This window comes from Pithys albifrons, chromosome 1 (genome assembly GCF_047495875.1).
Source record: "Pithys albifrons albifrons isolate INPA30051 chromosome 1, PitAlb_v1, whole genome shotgun sequence".
Classification (NCBI taxonomy): domain Eukaryota; kingdom Metazoa; phylum Chordata; class Aves; order Passeriformes; family Thamnophilidae; genus Pithys; species Pithys albifrons.
This window is the reverse complement of record NC_092458.1, coordinates 19,405,015-19,424,301: the sequence shown is the minus strand read 5'-3', so window position 1 is coordinate 19,424,301 and position 19,287 is coordinate 19,405,015. Positions and strand designations below refer to the sequence as shown.

Below are 19,287 nucleotides of genomic sequence, written 5' to 3'. Positions count from 1 at the left end.
CACATTGGCTTCAAATTACAACTAAACATGGAAGCTGGAAGAATCACGGGGACTATGGCTTGGGCTGTGCTGTCAGTGATAGACTTGAGCATATCCAGGGATGAGTTTGGGACCAGCTCTGTTTCTAAATGTGCTAACCATCTGGCACAACTTGTGTGTGGTTTGTTTTATGCTTGGTTTTTGTTTTGTTTTGTTTTGTTTTTTTTAAGGGGATGAATGGATATACAGAGACCTATACTGTAAGTTTTCTTTTGGACCAATTTTTGTCACTGTAATGCTGGTGTCTAACTGCTCTGGTTATTTACTTTCTAGTTTTTCAGAAATATTAGTAGAATAAGTGGTGCAGGCTCATATGAGGCATGTTAATGGACTAAGAAAATAGAAGTGGGTGTATTTCTCTGGATTTTCAGTGGGGTTTGGAAAGATGTTTGGATTGGCAGAGACTGCTTTGTTGGGTTTTAAAATAAATACTTCTGCTTGGAAAAAAAAGCTGCATATTGTAATTTCTTCAATATATACCAAACTTGAGTAGTCACTTCAGGAGTCTGCCTGGAAACATCGTGAAATGTAGCATTGTTTTCTTCACTACTGTAAATGTGAGACGTGGAGGCATAGCAGATCCTGAAACCTGGGCTGGTAGTTCAGTGGTTTTGCTGCCTACTGCATTTCAGTGCTAAGCATATCAGAAAAAAAAGATAAACTCTTCACTTACTCTGAACTTCTGTGTTTCCTTAAAGTAGCTGGTCAGAAGCATAGCTTTCATTTCGGTCCAAATTTTTTCCTTCAGCTCTAAATTGGTCCTGAGAATTCATTGCGGTCTGTCCATAAATGCTGATGTTTTGGTAGGAATTGTTTCAACATTGTTTCTACATGGTCTCCCTCAACCTATGTTTAAGCTGTTACAGTAGTGTATTTATAGTTTCGTGAATTCTACTCTTAAGTGTATGGAATATGCATGAAATGCAATTGATAGGACTGCAGTTCTGCCAGACCAGTACAAATAAAGTCCCCTCATTACACTTACAGAGATAATTAGTATGACTTCAAATATTTTCCCTGCTATTTTCCACCCTTGTGAATCTTGATTGAAGTTGCTAATGAATATTAAAAGGAATACACCCCTATTCTCCACACCTGTAATTGCACTATCTTGATGGTTTGCAGGTGTCTTGATGCTGTCAGGCTTTGTAGGTGTTTGAGAGAGGAGAAATGGTGTTATGTTCCAGTGTTTTTGTAGGGAGTTACAGCAACAGCTTTGTGTTCTATGCAACCTGGAGATTTCCTGTGCCATTTGATGTGTTCTTTGTTCTGCCTTTTTTTTTATCTGTTAATTATCCTGTATTGTACTAGCAAAATGACATTTGGCATCAGTGTTTTGTTTTTGTTTTTTTGTTTTTTTTTTTTCTACATTAGCCCATTTGGAGATGCATGAGTGGAAGACATCCTGTACAAGTGTCATGCTCAAGAGTTAATTTTTAAAATTATCTAGCTCTTCTTATGTTGCCATCTGTTTTCCTCTAGCTTGAAGAGGAAACAGCTGCTGTGAATAATCTCAAGACAGTATTTTTAATAAAGTCTAATAGGTCTGCTTACCTTCAGTTTGCACATCTATCACAGGGAATAAATGTGCCATCTAGGAGGGGCAATGTGGTTTTACAGTAGGAACTGTAATGAGTTTTTTTAGTAATGCAGTGATTCTGGTATGTCTCCTCCATAGTTGGATTTGAATACAGCAGGAGAGATCAGTGTTAATGGGGTTCACTTCACTTGCTATAACTGTGTGTTGTCTTGCAGAGGGCTCTTCTGTGCTGCTTCTGCGTCAAGTGCAGTGGTTGACAGGCAGCTGAGTTGTTGCCTGAACCTGGTGATCCAATATGAAAGCTAACTCATGGCCCACCATGATACAGCAGAGGCAATAGCTGGCTATATCTGACCTCAGGGAAAGCATTGGAGGTGGAGAGTGAGGGACTCGGCCCCTTCAGCTGACAGTATGCAGTTGTATGAAATTAGAGCTAACAAGTGCACCAATAGGCCATACCATTTTTGGGAAAATATTTATTTCTCAGATGGAGAACGTATTTAATTCTCAGATGGAGGATAAGTGTTTCTGATGGTGAGTAGGGTATGGGTGCACTTGATAGAGGTAGTGGACAATAACCTTGTGGGTTTCTTAATTGTATTTTAGACTTCCTTTTGGTAAGGAGTGAGAAACCTCATGAAAGAGATGATGTACAACTTAAGCTTCAATGACAGTGGTGATTCAGCTGAATAAAGGGAAGGATACATTTAAGTAGACAAGTTGACTCTCAAAGAATGCCTTAAAAAACTTCAAATTGGTTTATTTCAGCTCAAGCATTGTAGAGCAGACAGGAATTGATACTGTGTTACATAGGTTGTCTTTCTTCATTGCTTTCTATTGAAATCAAAGGGAAATATCTTGTATGTCTGGAAAACTTTGCCAGATGAATAGTTTTTTGAAAGAGGGTTCAACAGTAAAGAGTGAAGACGACTAACCAGCAGCGAGCATTTAGTGGTGGTCAAGGAGTGTAGAGTTGAATAGAGATTGAAGACTGATGGAATTGAATCTTTGTGTAAGTAGAGTGGCTTCTTTTTGTCAGAGGCTTTGCCGCTGTTGCTTGAGTCTTTAGATTAATGGTGTTATAGAACAACACTAGCAAGAGTAGCCATGAAAAGTGAGCCTGTAGTCCACTGCGGGCTCAGGTCTTCCAAGAGCATACATATCTATACCATGTGGTTGTACAAGCCCTGTCCTGTTCACTCTCATTGCTGGCCCATTTCTTGCAATAAAGCCACAGTCTGCAGTGTGAATCCATTAGGAACCTGTACCATGTCAGAGCAAATGGCTGCACAAGATCTGTTCTGGCCTGATCTCATCTGTTCTGCTTAATGGATTTGTGTAGCACATGAACGTGGGGGATTGCATCATGTGAGAGAAAATGGGCAGCAAGTAGTGGTGGCTCCAAGTGGCTGTGAAGCTGCAGTGATACTGGAGCAGGTGAGGAAATCACTACTTCTGCTTCAAAAACTCTTGTCTTTTGACAAAGAATGACTGTTGGAATTCAGGAAAGTAAGAAACACTGACTTGCAATTAAGTTAATATTAAAAGTTGGCTATAATGCTTGCTTTTGAGCTTTCCTATGAAATTTATGCTATTATATAGTGTTTGCTGTTTCTCTGGAGTAGTATCTGTTATATGCTAAAAACATATTATTACAGAAACCTTGTTCTATCTGCCTTTCAAAGGAGAGAAGCTCCGATTGATAACTGTAAGAACTCTCAGGAGAAACAGGCAAATACCAGTGATCCACAAGAATGTTGTTACCTACGTAGATGTTTCTTTTAAAGACTGATATCTTTTCTTATCTTTAGAGGCAATTTCTTTGGTTGAATAGCAAACTGCTTTTCCCACTTGTAGGTGTATGCGCTACCTCACTTCTGAATTTATAATGGGAGTACTTGAATCTCAGAACAAGTTAGAGCTGGACATAAGAAACAAGTAGTTTCTTTTGCAGAAGCCCCAACTAGTCAAGTGTTTCCAAAGATGTGTGGTCAGAACAGGTGCTTTTCTGTACTGAGATTTTAAAAATTCATATTCATAAATGGTTCATCTTCTGGAAAGACCGTGTCTTTCTTCAGATCTCCTAAGTCTGTAGTTGGCAGCAGTGTGGTGGTTATGGCACGGGTATTTGGGATGTAACTGTACTGGAGTGTGTAGAGGTGAACTTTGCCTCAGTGGGAAACATTGTTGGGCTTCTGTGGGTGTTACTCTGCACTTCTGTGTGTATGTACCTTCTTACCTGCTAGGGGTTCCTCTGCACTTCTATTTTGGTGCAATATACCTCAGTCACCTTCCCATGAGGATTGTCCTATCAAAGTAATTTCTATCATGAAGCCTTTTTTTTTGGCCAGGTTGCTTTGCAACTGTTACAGTACCTTTTTCATTCCTAAATTGTTGTTCTTTCCACAATAAAGCCCTTGGGAGCCATTTTTTCTTTCTGTGTATGTATGTGACAGCACTGCTGGAAGTATGCACTCGTAACAATGATTTTTCCTGTCATAGTTGCTGGGAGCTGTTTGTCTTACCTGTTTGTTAAAAGGACCAGATGCTTTGTCGTCTTCTGCTCTGAGTTGGTAAATTCTGCTTTGTGTTTGATTTCCCCTGCTTGTGCTGTGAAGGCAGCAGGCAAGAGGCTTTCCGGACCAAAATGGTGTTCATCTTAACACGCTGCACAGGAGAGTTCTTTGGTGTAAGACATGTGAGTCAGGCTCTGTTGGCTTTGCTGGCCCGCAGATGCAGCTTTTGCAACATCTCATGCATAGAGTCATAGAATCGATTGGGTTGGAAAAGACCTCTGAGATCAAGTCCAACCCTTGGTCCAACTCCAGTCCATATCCAGTGCAAAAACTGTAACGCAGTGCTTCGATGTACCCTTTCATCTGAGCCATCTAAAACTGCATTTTGAATATGAAATTCTATAGAGGGATGTAGTTCAACTACAGAAGTGAACTGTCTGACTTATGATGCACAACCACAGATGGAGTCTGCAGCAGAACTGGGATGGAGTCCAGATCTTCAACCAAAGGAGCCAGCTCCTTTCATGGGAATGGAAACTTCTTGCAAAGAGTAGCTCTGCTGTGTGATACTGCTTTTTAAAAACATATAGACTGTTTTTGAAACTACATGAAATGTATAAGCTGAGTGTCTTTCCTTTCTTGTGTGATCTATGCAAAGAAGCATTGGTCTGTTTTGGTAGCCCAGTGTCTGGTGTATTCATCCCGTTCCCCAGCATTAAACATAATAACTACAGCATGCACGTGGATTTGTGTGCATCTACTGTATATAACTTGTGTTCTACCCTAAAAGGTAAAAGTAGGCATATTTTTTTCCAAGAGCCTTTGGATAGGCATGTCTATTTACATGCTTTTAACTTCTGCAGCTGGTTATTGTAAATGTCTGTAAAGAACTTCCTTACAGTCCATGAAAGTGTGTGATATAATCCAGAAATCAGCTTCATTTTACACTTGATTATCAGCAGATTCCCTGACTCCAGTGTGCTGTTCTTTTGTGTGTCATGAACTTGCACAAGCGTTGGAGGAGATTATTTCAAGACAAGTGGATATTACACACTTATAGGTGGGCACATAGTTACCTATTGACACTGGATGCATGTGATAGCATAGCTTCATGTGACATTCTGAATAAATATGAATGGATTTATTGCCTTTTTTTTTTTAGTTTGTGATAAAACTATTACATGCTGTATCGGTAGGAAAAACATGATTTTATCACTTCTGTTTGGCTCTGAAAAAAATGAGCTGTAAGTTGATGTGTGTGGGTAAATTATCACTGTTTGCCTGCTTGATGTGTTTTGTAAACTGCTGATGACAGAGTTAACCAAGGTTTTGTGTATTCTGGGCTCTTGATGACTGAATAGTTGCAGCACAAAACTGTGGATTCAAAGCTGTGAGTTTAAATTTATTTGTGTTGTCCTTACTGAGCTGAGGAATAAGCTTGATTGCAGTGCTTTCTCCACCTTTGTGTCAAGAATGCAAGCCACTGTCACTAGCTAGCTGTGCTGGCTCAAAGACTAATAGAACACCTAAATTAAGATTAACTTCATATTTCAGTATATCTTTTGTATTGTGTTAGGTTTAAGAATGCAGTGCCTTTATTCCTCCATCCTGTCAAATGTCCTTCACCTGCCCTTCCCTGTGTAAAGCTTAATCCTCCCTTATCATGTGTGAATGTTTGTGTTGGCTTAAACATTTTAAGAAAGAGAATGTCTTCTGTGTTGGTACAGCTTTCACTAGTGCTGGACCTCTGCTGCTGAAGCACAGTCAGGGCAAGTTTGTGATGTGCCAGACAGAATTGTGGAACCAAAGAAGCTTATAAAAATAAAACTTTGAGAATGTATTTCAGAGCAGTTGACAGATATCCCTCTTGTTCATGTTTTTTAATTCTCTCATTTCTGCACAGATAAATTAATTCTGCTTTGTCACTAGTAGTAAATATGCAAAATACTTAACACTTCCCAAATACTTGACATACAGTGTGACTTAGCCCCTTTTCCGCAGCTGATATGACTAACTTGTAAACTGAAACTAGAAGACTAAAAGAAAGCTAACATCAATCAGTTTCATTATATTAACACTTTGCATAATTTAGGAAAGGAAAGTAGGTCACTTTTCATTTTTAATACCCACTTTATACTTTACATAAAAACCCAACAGGATTGCAGACACTTCCTGGAAAGTTATACATTGCCCTGTAAATACAAATTTTAGTCATCTGAATGTTTGTGGAAATTGCACAGACTATTGTGGGCTTGGCTTAGATTGTTCTTCGGAGTCTTAGCTCCTTATACCAAGTGATGTATTTTTAGTGCACACAGCTACACTAATTTCTGAACTATGTGGTTTTGATCACTGCTTATAAATAAGTGACTAGACCCAGCTTCTTACTTGTTTTTCTGCAGTGTTGTGCCTGTCTTATCTATACTCTGTGCTGAGGAGTTAAGAAGTAAATGTGTTTTCCCTTCCCATAGTTACTGAAGTTGGATAATCTAGCATTTGGTTCTCATCACATTGCACAGTGAGTCATGCTTTCTTCATTAGGTTTGTTCCTCAGGCCAGGATTCATGTGATGTTCCCCTTCTCTGGGTGATCAGATTAGTCACTGTTTGAAATCTTGTTTAAAAATTAAATTGCACCACAGGTTGATGCCTTGCTTGCCCGTTACATGCTTGCTTGCTGTTTGGGTTCAGCAGCATCATTATATTGAAAAATATTGTATAGTCACAGTAACTGGCATATTATTGGAGTCCCACTGAAATTAGTGTATTAAATTTGGAACTCATAGCACTAGGAAAGACTTGTCTATAATGCAGGTGAATTTAAAGTAGTTCAGCATGCTGAAATACATCTCACTTAAACTTCAGCTTCTTTCATTATGCTCTTAAGAACAAAAACTATGTTGTGAACGTGGTAGTAGCTAGTACTCTGTGAAACATATAGATGTATAAAAGCAGTGGTAATAACAAAAATTGTTAACATGAATGGCCTCTTATCATGACACTTGACTCAGACTTAAAGTATTCAGGGCTGAAACTCTCCCTGCTGAATTATCTGTTCTCAGAAGTGTTTGATAGAGCCAAGATTTGATGAAGGCTTCAAACAACTTTAGGAAGTAGCAGTTTCCAGTCCCTACTGTGTGATATGCTGTTATGAAAGTTCTTGAAGTTCTTTATCTTGGTACTAGAAGATTTTGGGCATGATGGTTCATTGTGGTAAGTAGCAGTTTGGAAGACAAACTATGCAGAAAATGTGAGGTGGCCAGATGAGAAGAAGGAAGAGGGGAAAATCTATATCGTGTGGTTGTAAACATTTAACCTGGATACTGATGTTGGCTGACTAAGCTCCCTGTCTATTTAATGGGCAGCTGCAGGAACTTGTTCAAATTACAATTCAGAAAACTTGTTATGTTTATACCCTGGATCCTCTTATGCAGGAGTCTGTGTGAGCAGTAGATGTTAATGCAGGCACCTAAATTGTGCAAAATATTGCATCTAATGAATATCTCCAGGAACAATGTCTGGTTTGTGCCTTGAGAGCTAGGTAGGATTATGACATGGTAAAGGATTGGAAGTTGCTGAAATAAATGTTTAGAAAAACCGTCATAGTTTATAGATGAAAACCTGAGTAGAAGGAAAAATGAATTAATGTTCCACATTAAACTTTGATTCTGGCTCCTTTGAACAGCTTTATTTTTCACCCTGTAAGTTGTTAACAATGTTTTGACAGGAAAATGCTCAAGAAGTAGGTGGAGGCACAGACCAGTGTGGTAGAAAATGAGATTATCTATAATAACTCCAAATAATGAGGGCTTTTTTAGTGATGCTTTTTGTGGTGGTCTTGTTCTCCAATTTTCAGTTGATTATTACAGATATCAGACAGTCACAGCCGTTACTAGTTCAGATTGTTAGTTTTCCTTTCATTCTGTGTGAGACAGATGCATGTGGTGACTAAACAGATATGCTAGAATTCAATTTTGGATGAATTTTGTGGGTGTGGATGAGCAGCTCAGGGCATACCCAGCTTCCAAAAAATATTGGCAGATTTGAAAAATGCTCAGCCTCTGGGCAATCAGCTGCAACCAAAATTTAATTTGGAATCTTGCTCTTATTTCTATGAGAATATCCACTGAAATAAAACAGACCTGTGTTTCTTTGAAGTTCCTTTGAATCCTGCTGTCCTGACTTCCCCTGGAAGACAACATGACCCTGTATTTTGGCAGTTACTTTGGTGCAGAGATGAGTATATCGGGTCTTGTACATTGTGAGATGGGATCCTGACCCTGTGACTTCAGGTCAAACAAGATCAAGTGAATGCTTAGGTATTCATTCATGAAAGCTTCATTTTTGTGAAAGATTTTTCCCCCAGCCACCACCACTTGGGAGATAGAATTTGGGAAGGGAATTTCCTGTTTACTTTTTGCAATTCATTTTGGTTAATGCAGGTCAGTCAAATCTCACATACTGCTCTAGATTTGTGGGTAGAACTTTACAGCTTGTATTTAAAAATAATCTGGTACACTGTCAGCTTGCAACTTGAAAACTTTCCCAGGTTTAAAGCAGTGGTAGTTACAGTTGTCATTTCCTCCCTATACCTAGGTCAGTTTGTCTTTCTCTGTGTTCTTTAAGTGAAAATTTTTTTTCAGCTAGAGTCAGGAATCCTGTGCTGATGTGTTTTTTTAAAAAACACCCAGATACTTCTTCAGTAAGACTGCTGATGTGGCAAAGTGAATGTTTAGGATCATGGATAACGATGGTCCAATTCTATCAATTTGTCCATGTTCTGTAACGAGCTCCTTCTAGAAATTCTTGGGGCAACCTGTGTGGTGTTGCAGGAGTTAAGACAGTCTGGGCTTCAGAGTCGACACATTTTGTGCTCTTTCCATGAAGAAAGCAGCAGGTTTGTAGATCAGTTGCAGTGCATCCTTGCTCATCTGCAGTCTTAAGAGTTGCACAGCACTGCAAGCTGGTAAGTGATTGCTTTGTTAGTCAAGCTCAAATACTTGTAAGCATCTTAAAATGTCACAAGGAGAGATGCTGTTGAGTTTTGTTTCATTAATGGGACTGCAAGCTAGCAATAAGAAATTAGCATCATTTATGTTAATTCTTGTGAATTGTTGGCCTACATCTGTGCAATTCAGGCTATTTTTTAAAGTCCGTCTGTATGGGAAAGTCACCTATAGATCATACAAGGCACCGACATTAGGGATGTCAAAATGGGATTTATTTTGTTTCACTCTACTGGAAAAAGTACTATGTAAATGAAGGTCCAATAAGTAAAGTAAAATGAACATTGCTGGATGATTTTTATGATGTCTTAATATGAGCATTAGGTTCAGTACAGAGCTGAATATGCAACATAGCATTTGTCAGCTACCTAAGACTGCAGCTGTAGAGTTACAAGTTTCCTTTTTCATTCAAAAACCATCTGAAAAACACATAGTCTGAGAACTGGTTGTGATCACACTTTGCTTAAAATAAAGAATTTCCTAGTACATCATTGTGCATAAGATGCTCTTTGTGTATGAAGGAACACATGAGGAACATATGTACTAATGAAATACCAAGACCGAGTCAAGTTTGAAGTATTTGTATTCTTGCATGTTACTTGATTTAAGAGAAACTGCTAATTACTACAGGTTTGGAGGAGAAAATTTCTGAGTCTGGATCTTTATATGGGGAGAAAAGAATGTGATCCCTTTGTAGGAAAGTACCTATTTTCACTGTTTGTGCAGGAAGGCTAAAGTAAAGCAAACTGGGGAGATTTCAAAATGTTTTTCTCTCCCTTATGATGATTAATTTTGTAATGGGAAGAGTGTTTTGAATGTGGAGGAAAATACTCTATACTCAGTTAATTCCTAAATCTTAAGCAGTTTTCAAGATTGACTTAAACTTCTGTGCTCAGAATCACCCAGTTTTTCAATATCCAGGTTTTATTTTGGTTTTAGTCATTGTGGGACCAAAGGCCCAACTGAACCTGATCTAAACTTGATCCTGTGAAACTCTGCTAGAAGACATTTCTAAATAAGTAATTCTAAAGCGAGAGTGATTGTGAACAACACAATCCTTGGAGGAAACAGTTTCTTAATATTGCCCATAAAGCTTCAGCTTTTCAGCAGCTACTCCTTTTGTGATTAGTTTGCAATCTAATCAAAATGCAACCTCTGGCAGTTTGTACTTTTCATGTTACTCTGAAAGTTTTTAGTGTCATTTGTTGTGATAGAAGTGATTAGTGACCTGGAAGAGGGAGGGCATTCATTGGTTTTTCATTGCTTGTGTTTTTTTCACACAGCTATGGCTTTTTGCCCTCCCCCCTGCCCCTCACCCCCCCCTTGTTTTGTTTGGGGTTTTTGTTTGGTTTTTTGTTTGGGTTTTTTTGTTTGTTTTGTTTTTGTCATGTGGTTTTGGTTTTCTCTGTGAATAATATAAATGAAGGCAGGTAAAAATACTTAACTTCTACAGTAACTTCTCTTTGCTTATGCTGATATTTTTGAGAATGTTGCTTTTGTTCTTTAGCAATGACTAGGCTCCTTCTACAGAGAATCTTAAATTACCCTAGTGTACAAAGACTCTCAAAAGGGAGTGTTTCAATTGTTATTGGATTTGGTTGTTTGATGTTGTAAATCATTTGCTTGTATTTCCTGTCTCATACTGTTCTCCTAAAAATAGCTGAAACTGCTTGCTGTTTGCTCAGTGCAGCTCCATGATGGACTAGCCTGTTTTCAAAGTTCCTTCCTGTGAGCTGCTCTGCCCCTCCTGCAGCCTGAATCTCTCCCTCATGGCCTCCCCCAGCAGATGTTCAGTGACTTACACTTTCCTGAGAGATGGTCGTTTATAACTTTAGGAAGCTGATTTTCTTCTTTAAAAACAGCAACCACCAAACCAAACAACTCCCCCACCCCTGAACAACCCCCAGAAAACCTACCAAGGACTACACAAGCCACAATCTAAACAGTCACAATTCAGTGGTACAGAACAACCTGTAGCCAGTCCCTGCAGTAGTGAAACTGGTAGGAAAAACTTTGTGAGTTTCTTTCAATACAGCAGGGAAGTTGCACGAGATCTGTCTTGATGCAATGTACCATCTTCAAAACACAAGCTGGATTGAAAAATGGTATATGTGGAGCCAAGTCTAACATTGTATCCATGCAGATAAAGAGACAGTTTGGGGAATTCATCAGTTTTTCTGCAGGCATAGGAAAAAAGTCACATCAAAGAAACTAAGAATGCTAACTCAGAGTGCCACAGGAAAACTGAATTCAAATGTAAACTCCTTGAGAACACCTTTTTCCTGGCAGTACCCTACTTCAAAATAATCTCCTCTGAGCGTCCTTTTACACAGAATAGCTTCAGTCAATTTAAAAAGCAGCTGGACTGTACATTTATTTTGTGGGATTAAGTTACTACTATAAGGGAATCTTTAGAGAAACTTGATGCCTGATGTTGACCACAATATTGGCAAGTAGCACGCAACCAGTTATATTAATGAGTTGAGAATTATGCTTCTCTTGTACAAACTAGTGTCTTAATTTTGCAAGCAGCTCTCATGGAACTTCCTTTATAGGCATCTTTTCCTCTCAGCCCTGAGATTTGATTAACAACCCTTGTGCTGAGAGCACTTAAGTACTTAAGATCATGACAAGATCTTTTGAGCCTTCTCAGTGTTCATTCTTCTTACTAGAAAAGTAGGAGTGTCAGCTTGTAGCTTCTCATTGCTCTCCAGTGAAATATCCTCAGCTGCTTCTGTTGCACACAAAAATAAAGCAAGATATTTGGATGTTTTATCGGACCTTCAGGGCTGCAAAAGGAAGACTGGAATGTCTGATCACACACCTACAGGGGAAAGGAAATGTGGCTCCTAGCCATTCTGAGTGATAGGTCTGAGTCTATTCACTGCCCAGCCTGTGGCTGATCAGGCTTAGCTGTTGTAACTGGTGATAGAAAGGTCTCATTTGCTTTGCCAGAACAGGTTCCAGATCAGAGGAAGATCTATCTATATGATGGTTCCCATGTGGTATAAAATTCAGTTTAATCACCTGAGAGACAAGGGTGGTAGTATATAGTAGAGTGGCACTGGGTGTACTGGTGGATTGTGCAGAAGGGATTTCAACAGATGCCAAATGTTGCTGTCAGGAGGCTGTGAACAGAAATATTCAGCTCATACTGGTCTTCAGCTTCATGCCAAAAGATGTGGAGTTGATGCTGCTTCCCTGAAGCCAGGAGGGTTTCCATAAGATTCTCTTGTCTAAAAAGTTGCAGTTAAGGTAGTGTGGTTCATCCACGTGATGGTTACTTGCTGAAGCAACACTAGCTGTGGTGCAGTGTTGCTCAGGGGTTGTGCTAATGTCCAGGATTATCAGTACTGTTTGTTGAGGTAGTGCTTTCCCTGAGTCTTCTAATGTGATCACCATTTCACGTGGAAAGGGGCTGGCAGGCAAGGGCTTTTAGATTAGGAACAGGTCATCTAAAAATCTCATTTTCCAGATCATCAAAATCTGTTTGCAGATGGCTATTTTTGACCTAGTTTAGAAATGTAATGCAATCTGTCTCTCCGTGACAGCAAAGTTACAGCTGACAGAAAGGTCTCTCTGTGTGTATTTGTGCATACATAAATGCCTATGGTTAAAGCCAAGAGAGATTGTTGAGCAAATAGTGTTTCTAGCTTCATGTGTTTTAAAAGAAATACAGTTTTTAATATATCAATTTTCTTTTTTAGGTGTTTATTAATTTCATGTGTTTTTTTTATTTTCAGACTGTGTGAACTATATACAGGTTGGAGAGAAGAGAACATTGTTGACACTTGGTGTATATTGCCTAGAAAGTATTTATTGCTTTTCATTTATTACAAAAGTACAAAAGAACACTAAGCTACCCACATAAGTCCATAGTTACATGCTGGGTATAGCAGTTCTTGGAACTTCACTTTTATAATTTATTTTATTTAATTTATTTATTTCCTATTTGGAAATGCAGAAATGAATGGAAATGTTTCTTTCTGAGAGGTACACATAGTATATTTACATATAGGAATTATATACAAATGTAACCATATATTCTACTTTCAAACATTACATTAATTTCATATAATTGTCATATTGGCTCTTCAGTAACAAATTTGGTTTCTAATATGAATGGAAGTTTTTAAACTATGACCATTTTAATATTGAAGAGGATTATTTTCTCAGTATATCCCTCCTGAAGTATTGCAGTAATACCCCTCCCCTTATCCCCACCTCACCCACAAAAAAGATGATCTTTCATTTTCGAGAAAATGAACCTCCTTCTCAACATTCAACATTATCGCAATTGTTCATGTTCTCTTTAAAATTCATGCATAGACACAGAATTCTAGGGGTATATCTGCATGTTTTAATTGATACTGAGTCGTATATTTCTGTTTTAAGTAAAATAAATATTAATTAGAAACTTGCTGATATCTTGATATTTTACATATATTCTGGATTTTGAGCATGAGGAGACTTTCAAAGCATAAATTATGATAGAGAATCAGAACTCTGTGTGTTCAAACATTTTTCCTTTTACTGTTTTTGCTTGATCTGTGGGTGCTGAAGCAATAATGTGCTTGAGATTATTTTTCCAGAGTTCCAGCATCTCTATTGAGATAGAGAGCTTGAAGGAAAACGAGAGACACTCTTCATTCTTGACATACATTGCTGTTCTACTTTTGTTCTTGACATGCTTCCCTACAAGCTTCTTTGGAGAGTGTTTTCCTGAATATGGCAGAAACAACATGAATTGTTGTTGGTTTGGATACAATGCCCTTTTCAGATTTTGGGTATTTTGTTTCTGTGCTCAAGTCTATCAGCCTGCTTCCTGAAGTCAAATGCTGTGGCATTGAAAGCTCAGCTGCTTTTATTGGATTTATTAGATTTTTGTTTGCTTGTTTGTTTTCTGAAATAGTTTGGGAAATGGTTCTCTCACGCCATCTTGCTTAACATCAAATATGTTGCTGCTAAAAACCAGCAAGCTAAATTTGTTGACGCATTACAAAATCTTCCTTAATGCATTCAGACTGACAGATGTGCGCTGGTGACCCAATACTTAGCAAGACAAGAGCAGGAAATTTTATTCCAAAAGGTAGAAAGAATGCCCGACTGTCATGCCTTCTGTGCTTTTCAGAAAGTTGCATTCAGGGAAATATGTCAAAAGCAATGCTGGCACAATGGCAAGTATGTAAATTCAATTAAAAATACTAAATGCTTCAAAAATTTTTAAGTGGCAAAACTGTAAGAAAATGTATGGATATTAGTTTATTCCTAAAAACACCCTTGAAGTTTCTTTTTTTCTTAACAGTTATGCTACCAAGTATTTAAGGGGCACCTTTCCCTGCCATATATGCAGGAGAGCCCTTTTAACTTGCTTCCCTTTTTTTGCCAGTGTTTTAACAGGGCAGGAATATGCAATATTGGAAAGAACAAGGAAGATGAACATGATTTTGAGTTTCTCCTTCCTCTTTTTCTAGCTTGATGTGTTCCCTGTGCCCAGCTCGAGCTAAGCTATCTGTGCTGCCGTGGTAGACTATTTTTGAGCTGTGGTAACCCAGTATCCATGGGGAGAAGATAGCAAGCCAGTGACATATTCAGAATTGTACAGTCTCTTTTTTAAGACTTATCCAAAATACCTAATGTTAATTTTTCCAAAGTTGAAATCAGCTTTGCTAGATTTAAGTACTTAGTGCTAAATCAAGTTCATCACACAGTTAAATTAGGGCCCACAGTTAAATTAGGTATATTAGAAGTGCAGGGATAGAGAGAAAAGCTATTGCAAACTTGAACAGATTATTCTGCTGCTGTGTCTCCAAATGAAGGCTTATGATTCAACACAAAGTGCTTGTGTATTCTCAATTGTCAGGGACTTAGACATCTTAAGAAACATTCCATTTCGTCTTAGTGGAAGTGGAAAACTGAAGGTTTTAAAAGCAAGTGTATTGACCTTTCATCTGCAAACCCTCTCTATGTTCTCTAGCATACAGGTACTTCACAAATATAAAGTGTGGGGGAGAAAAACAGACTTGGCTTTTGAAAATAGAGTTGATGAAGATGTCTGTTCTATGCAGATAGGTTAAGTGATTAAATTCTTGCCCAGGATAACTGATCACATCAGCTCTGGTTGTTGAAAAAAATGAAAGTGGTACATGAGTGTATTATGTATTCTGGGCTTTCTTTTTTTTTTTTTTCATTTCAGTAGGAGCAGAACCAAGATAATACAGATGAAATTGTTCAGTTTCATTGTAGATGAAGCCACAGAGGGAACTTTTTTGTCTTAGAGGAATCTAAAGAGCAACTGAAGCTCTAACAGAGCACATTTGTTGACATAAAATGTCTGGCTAGAGAGTTGAGTCTTTAGCTGTGCTTGAAAGCTTGTCAGATTTTTCTTTCTCAGCTGCTCAGAACCAGAGGAATCTAAACAGCCATTGGCTGCTGCCAGTGTCAGGAAGAAACAGTTTTTTTTTTTATTGTGTAAGCTCCTACTCAAGTCAGTAACATGATTAATATATTGGGTTGGTCAATTAATCCCTTGTTCTAGTCTCAGTGGTTTTCCAGGGTCTTTTTCCAGTTTGAAGAAAGAAATTACTGTAAAATGTCTTTCTCCTCTATCTTCCCTCTGTGCCCCACTTTGTAACATTGTAATGGTGGTGAGCTTTAATGTGCTGTATAGACTGTGCAGGCAGTCATTTTCTGGTGGTACTTAATCGTGTCTTCCTTCACATTGCATTTCGGGTTTAAGGTTGTGGGATTTCTTACTGTAAGTCTTTTAACAAGGAGGAGAACTTGGTTTTCAAAATGAAGAGTGCTATGATACAGCCTTTAAGCACATAAGTGAATATTGTGCACATCAAAGTCAAGATGGAATCATGGAAGTCAAGATGACAAAATCTGGATTTGGTTTCGTGTGTGTGTGTTCATCTTGAAGTAGGAAGTGGAAGAGTGCAGAAAAAGGGAAGATGTGTTTTTTTTGGTTTAATTTTGAGCTTGAGAAGCTTTGTCCCTTTCTCTTGAAAGAACTGTGAAAATAGTTTGCCAGCCTGAGGGCAAGACTTCCTTATCATTCTGCTATTGAAACTCTTCCTGTTGAGACACCCTCTCTCTTTGGGGAACTTTTACCCAGTTATCCAGAGAAGAGGCTGGTTTTGTGTGACTTCAGTGTGAGAAAACCTTAAGAGAAATTTGATTGCCTGGGTCTTTGGGAGATCTCAGTCTGAGAGTAGTGCATTTGATTTGTAACTTTCCTGAACTCAGAAGAGTAAAACTTTAAGGTTTACTATGGCAGGAGGGACATTCAATGCAGACTAAGCAAGCCATTAATAATCTCCGGTATATTTTTGTCTGGAGCTGCTGCAGTTAACTAATGCTAACACTTCAGCTTAGTTTAAAGCCATATTGGGCATGCCAACAGATGTTCCAGTCACACCTTCAAATTAACAGTGGAGACAGCTTTTTTTAATGCAATGTCTCACAACTCTGAAGGGAGTGGGAAGAATGCTATCAATTTGTATCAGCTTAGCTGAGAGAACAAACATGTAGAAGAACTCTGAAGTGAGGCATTACTGTCTGAAGCAATAATTTCAAGTCCCATTCTAGTGCATGCTTACTTCATGATTAGCTTTAGTAAATGTATGCATGTATGGTTACCCACATAGAAGCCGTTTGTGAGAAGTGTGGATGTGTGATGTTTCCAAGGGCATGTCATGAATCAGTTAACAAAAGTGTGTGAGCAGAGTGCCAGAAAGATCCCAGGCAGGAAAGTATGGAGTCCTGTGTCACTTTGTGCTGTTCCTTTAAAGGCTGAGGATGCACCTTGGCTCACTCTTTCCTTTCTATAGATCCTCAGTATTTACATGCATCAGATTGCTATTGAACTAATCTGCAGAAAGGAAAAAGTATGTCTTTACTAAAGATAAGGTTGAAAAAAGCAAGGTGATTCTTTCAATAGTGTAAAGCTATTTGGGAACTGGAGACTGGGAAAGCATGTGTCTGGTAAAGTGCACTTAAACTGATCTGCAGACATCCAGTGAAAGGTTACATTTGTTACTGTCATTTAGTTTCCTTCAGTACTGGCAAACAAACCTGTGTTTCCTTGGTCTATGCATTTTTAGTTTTAGTATTATTCCTTGCATTTTTACTAGGCGAGAATGATCCAGTTCCCGAGGTATGTGCTAGTAATTCCCGGGTACTGGAAAAGTGATGGTAAGAAAGACCATGCTTATTCTAGACTTACATTTACTTCAGAGTTTTTTCTTTAGAATTAAATCAACTGATCCACATAGTGATAAGGTGCTTTAGCAAAACTGTAAGGGGACATTGCTTAGTTTCCTCTTGTAAGAATTTTGATTTTACTACTCAGCCAAGGAAATTTAGTGCTCAGCTTTGGTTATTAATGGATATGTAGAGGGGAAAACAGTGGTTTTATTCTTGTTTCATACTCTTGTGTTTTGTAGTCTCTTGGTTACCCTTAGTTCCTCAATCGTGTCTCTTTTGTTGCTGTTGTTAAATAAAGGATACATACTTAGTTCTTGCTGCAGTTTTGAAATAAATGTTTATTATGAAGAATATTCTTGACTGGGATGGTACCTTTGTTCAAGGGCCTTAGGCAGCTTCACAAGTGCTAGTTATCCCATCAGAGTATTTTGAAGTCCAGCTTGTGCTCTAAGGCTGTTGGCTATAACCAAAGTGACTGTTTTCCATCTCCCCATCTGTGGAGAGTGATGGAGGTGGGGGTCAGACCTCATTTGCTGTGTGCTGGTTTTGTCTTTAGGATAAAATTGGTGGCCTGCATTGAAAAGCTTGATTACCCTCTTGTATAGTGTTCCTGATACCTTACAGGAACACTGATCAAAATGTGGACACAAGTATGCAGGGAAGCAGGATGCATCCAAATACATACAAACAAATTAGATGCAAGTGATGGTTGAGTCATTGCTTGCTACTTCTGAGCTCTAAACTCAGTGACTGTCAGGAGCTGCTGCCTTGGAAACAGAATACTCCTACAAAATTTAATAGGGACTTCCCATTTGAGAAGGAAAATACAACATAATACTTTGCTTTGGCCGTGTTGCTGGCACTGTGTTGACAGATGACTAATGTATGGATAATGTTTTAGTGTATAATTGTTTTGGTTTTTTTCTTTCCTGTCTTTAGGTGAAGCTAAAAATCTTCCCACATATCCGGGGCCAAACAAGATGAGGGATTGCTACTGTACTGTAAACCTGGACCAGGAGGAGGTTTTCAGGACCAAAATAGTGGAGAAGTCATTATGGTAATAAATATATTTATAAATGTTCTGTTAACTCTTCTTATTCTCTGCTCACTATGTTTGCTTAATGTTCCAAAGATACTTTCCTGAGGGGAGGAAAGACAATAAATATGATCCTTCTTCCACTTTTAAGAACACTAGTGGTGGACCTTGTAATGGTTTCTATCCATATTTATGGGAAAATGTCTTCACCAAGGCAACCCATATTAACTCTTTGCCTAACAATGTACAACCAGCAGTAATTTCTTCCTGCAGTGTTTGTTTTGAACTTCCCTAGGCTTTTAAAATCTCAACTTAGAAGGAGCACTGAACTCTATTTTCCATCTGTCTATGCTTAGAACTTTGCATTGGTCTGTCTACCCTAATGGAGGGAATTAAGGTTTTTATTATTTTTTCCTGTCTTGAGGCTGCAACTGAAAGGAGAGGTTGGAGGATGCGATGCCTGTCTGATTATCTTGAACACTTTCTGTGAGATTTCAGAAGTCAAGTGTTGAATGAAATAGAATGAGAAGCATGTAGTAAAGTTAAAAGATTTTCTCCTGGAGATCCCTAGAAATTTTTTGAGGGGAGGGGAAAGTAGCAGCAAGGAATCATAGAATCATAGAATCATAGAATCGATTGGGTTGGAAAAGACCTCCAAGATCATCGAGTCCAACCCTTGGTCCAACTCTAGTTCATTTACTAGATCATGGCACCCAGCGCCACGTCCAATCTGCATTTAAAGATCTCTATGGATGGTGAATCCACCACCTCTCCGGGCAGCCCATTCCAATGCCTGATTACTCTCTCTGTAAAAAATTTTTTTCTGATATCCAACTTAAATTTCCCCTGGCAGAGCTTAAGCCCGTGCCCCCTTGTTCTATTGCTGAGTGCCTGGGAGAAGAGACCAGCCCCCACCTGGCTATAACTTCCCTTCAGGTAG

The 19,287-nt window shown here is 38.6% G+C and overlaps 1 protein-coding gene across 2 annotated transcripts in view; it reads left to right on the top strand.

Moving 5' to 3' along the window:
* Nucleotides 1-19,287, top strand: part of RASA3 (RAS p21 protein activator 3) — a 134,205-nt gene that overhangs the window by 19,105 nt on the left and 95,813 nt on the right. For both annotated transcript variants that reach the window (XM_071573662.1, XM_071573744.1), the window contains exon 2: nt 18,251-18,368. In XM_071573662.1, coding sequence (XP_071429763.1) covers nt 18,251-18,368 — 118 coding nt within the window. The remainder of the gene's footprint in view (nt 1-18,250; nt 18,369-19,287) is intronic.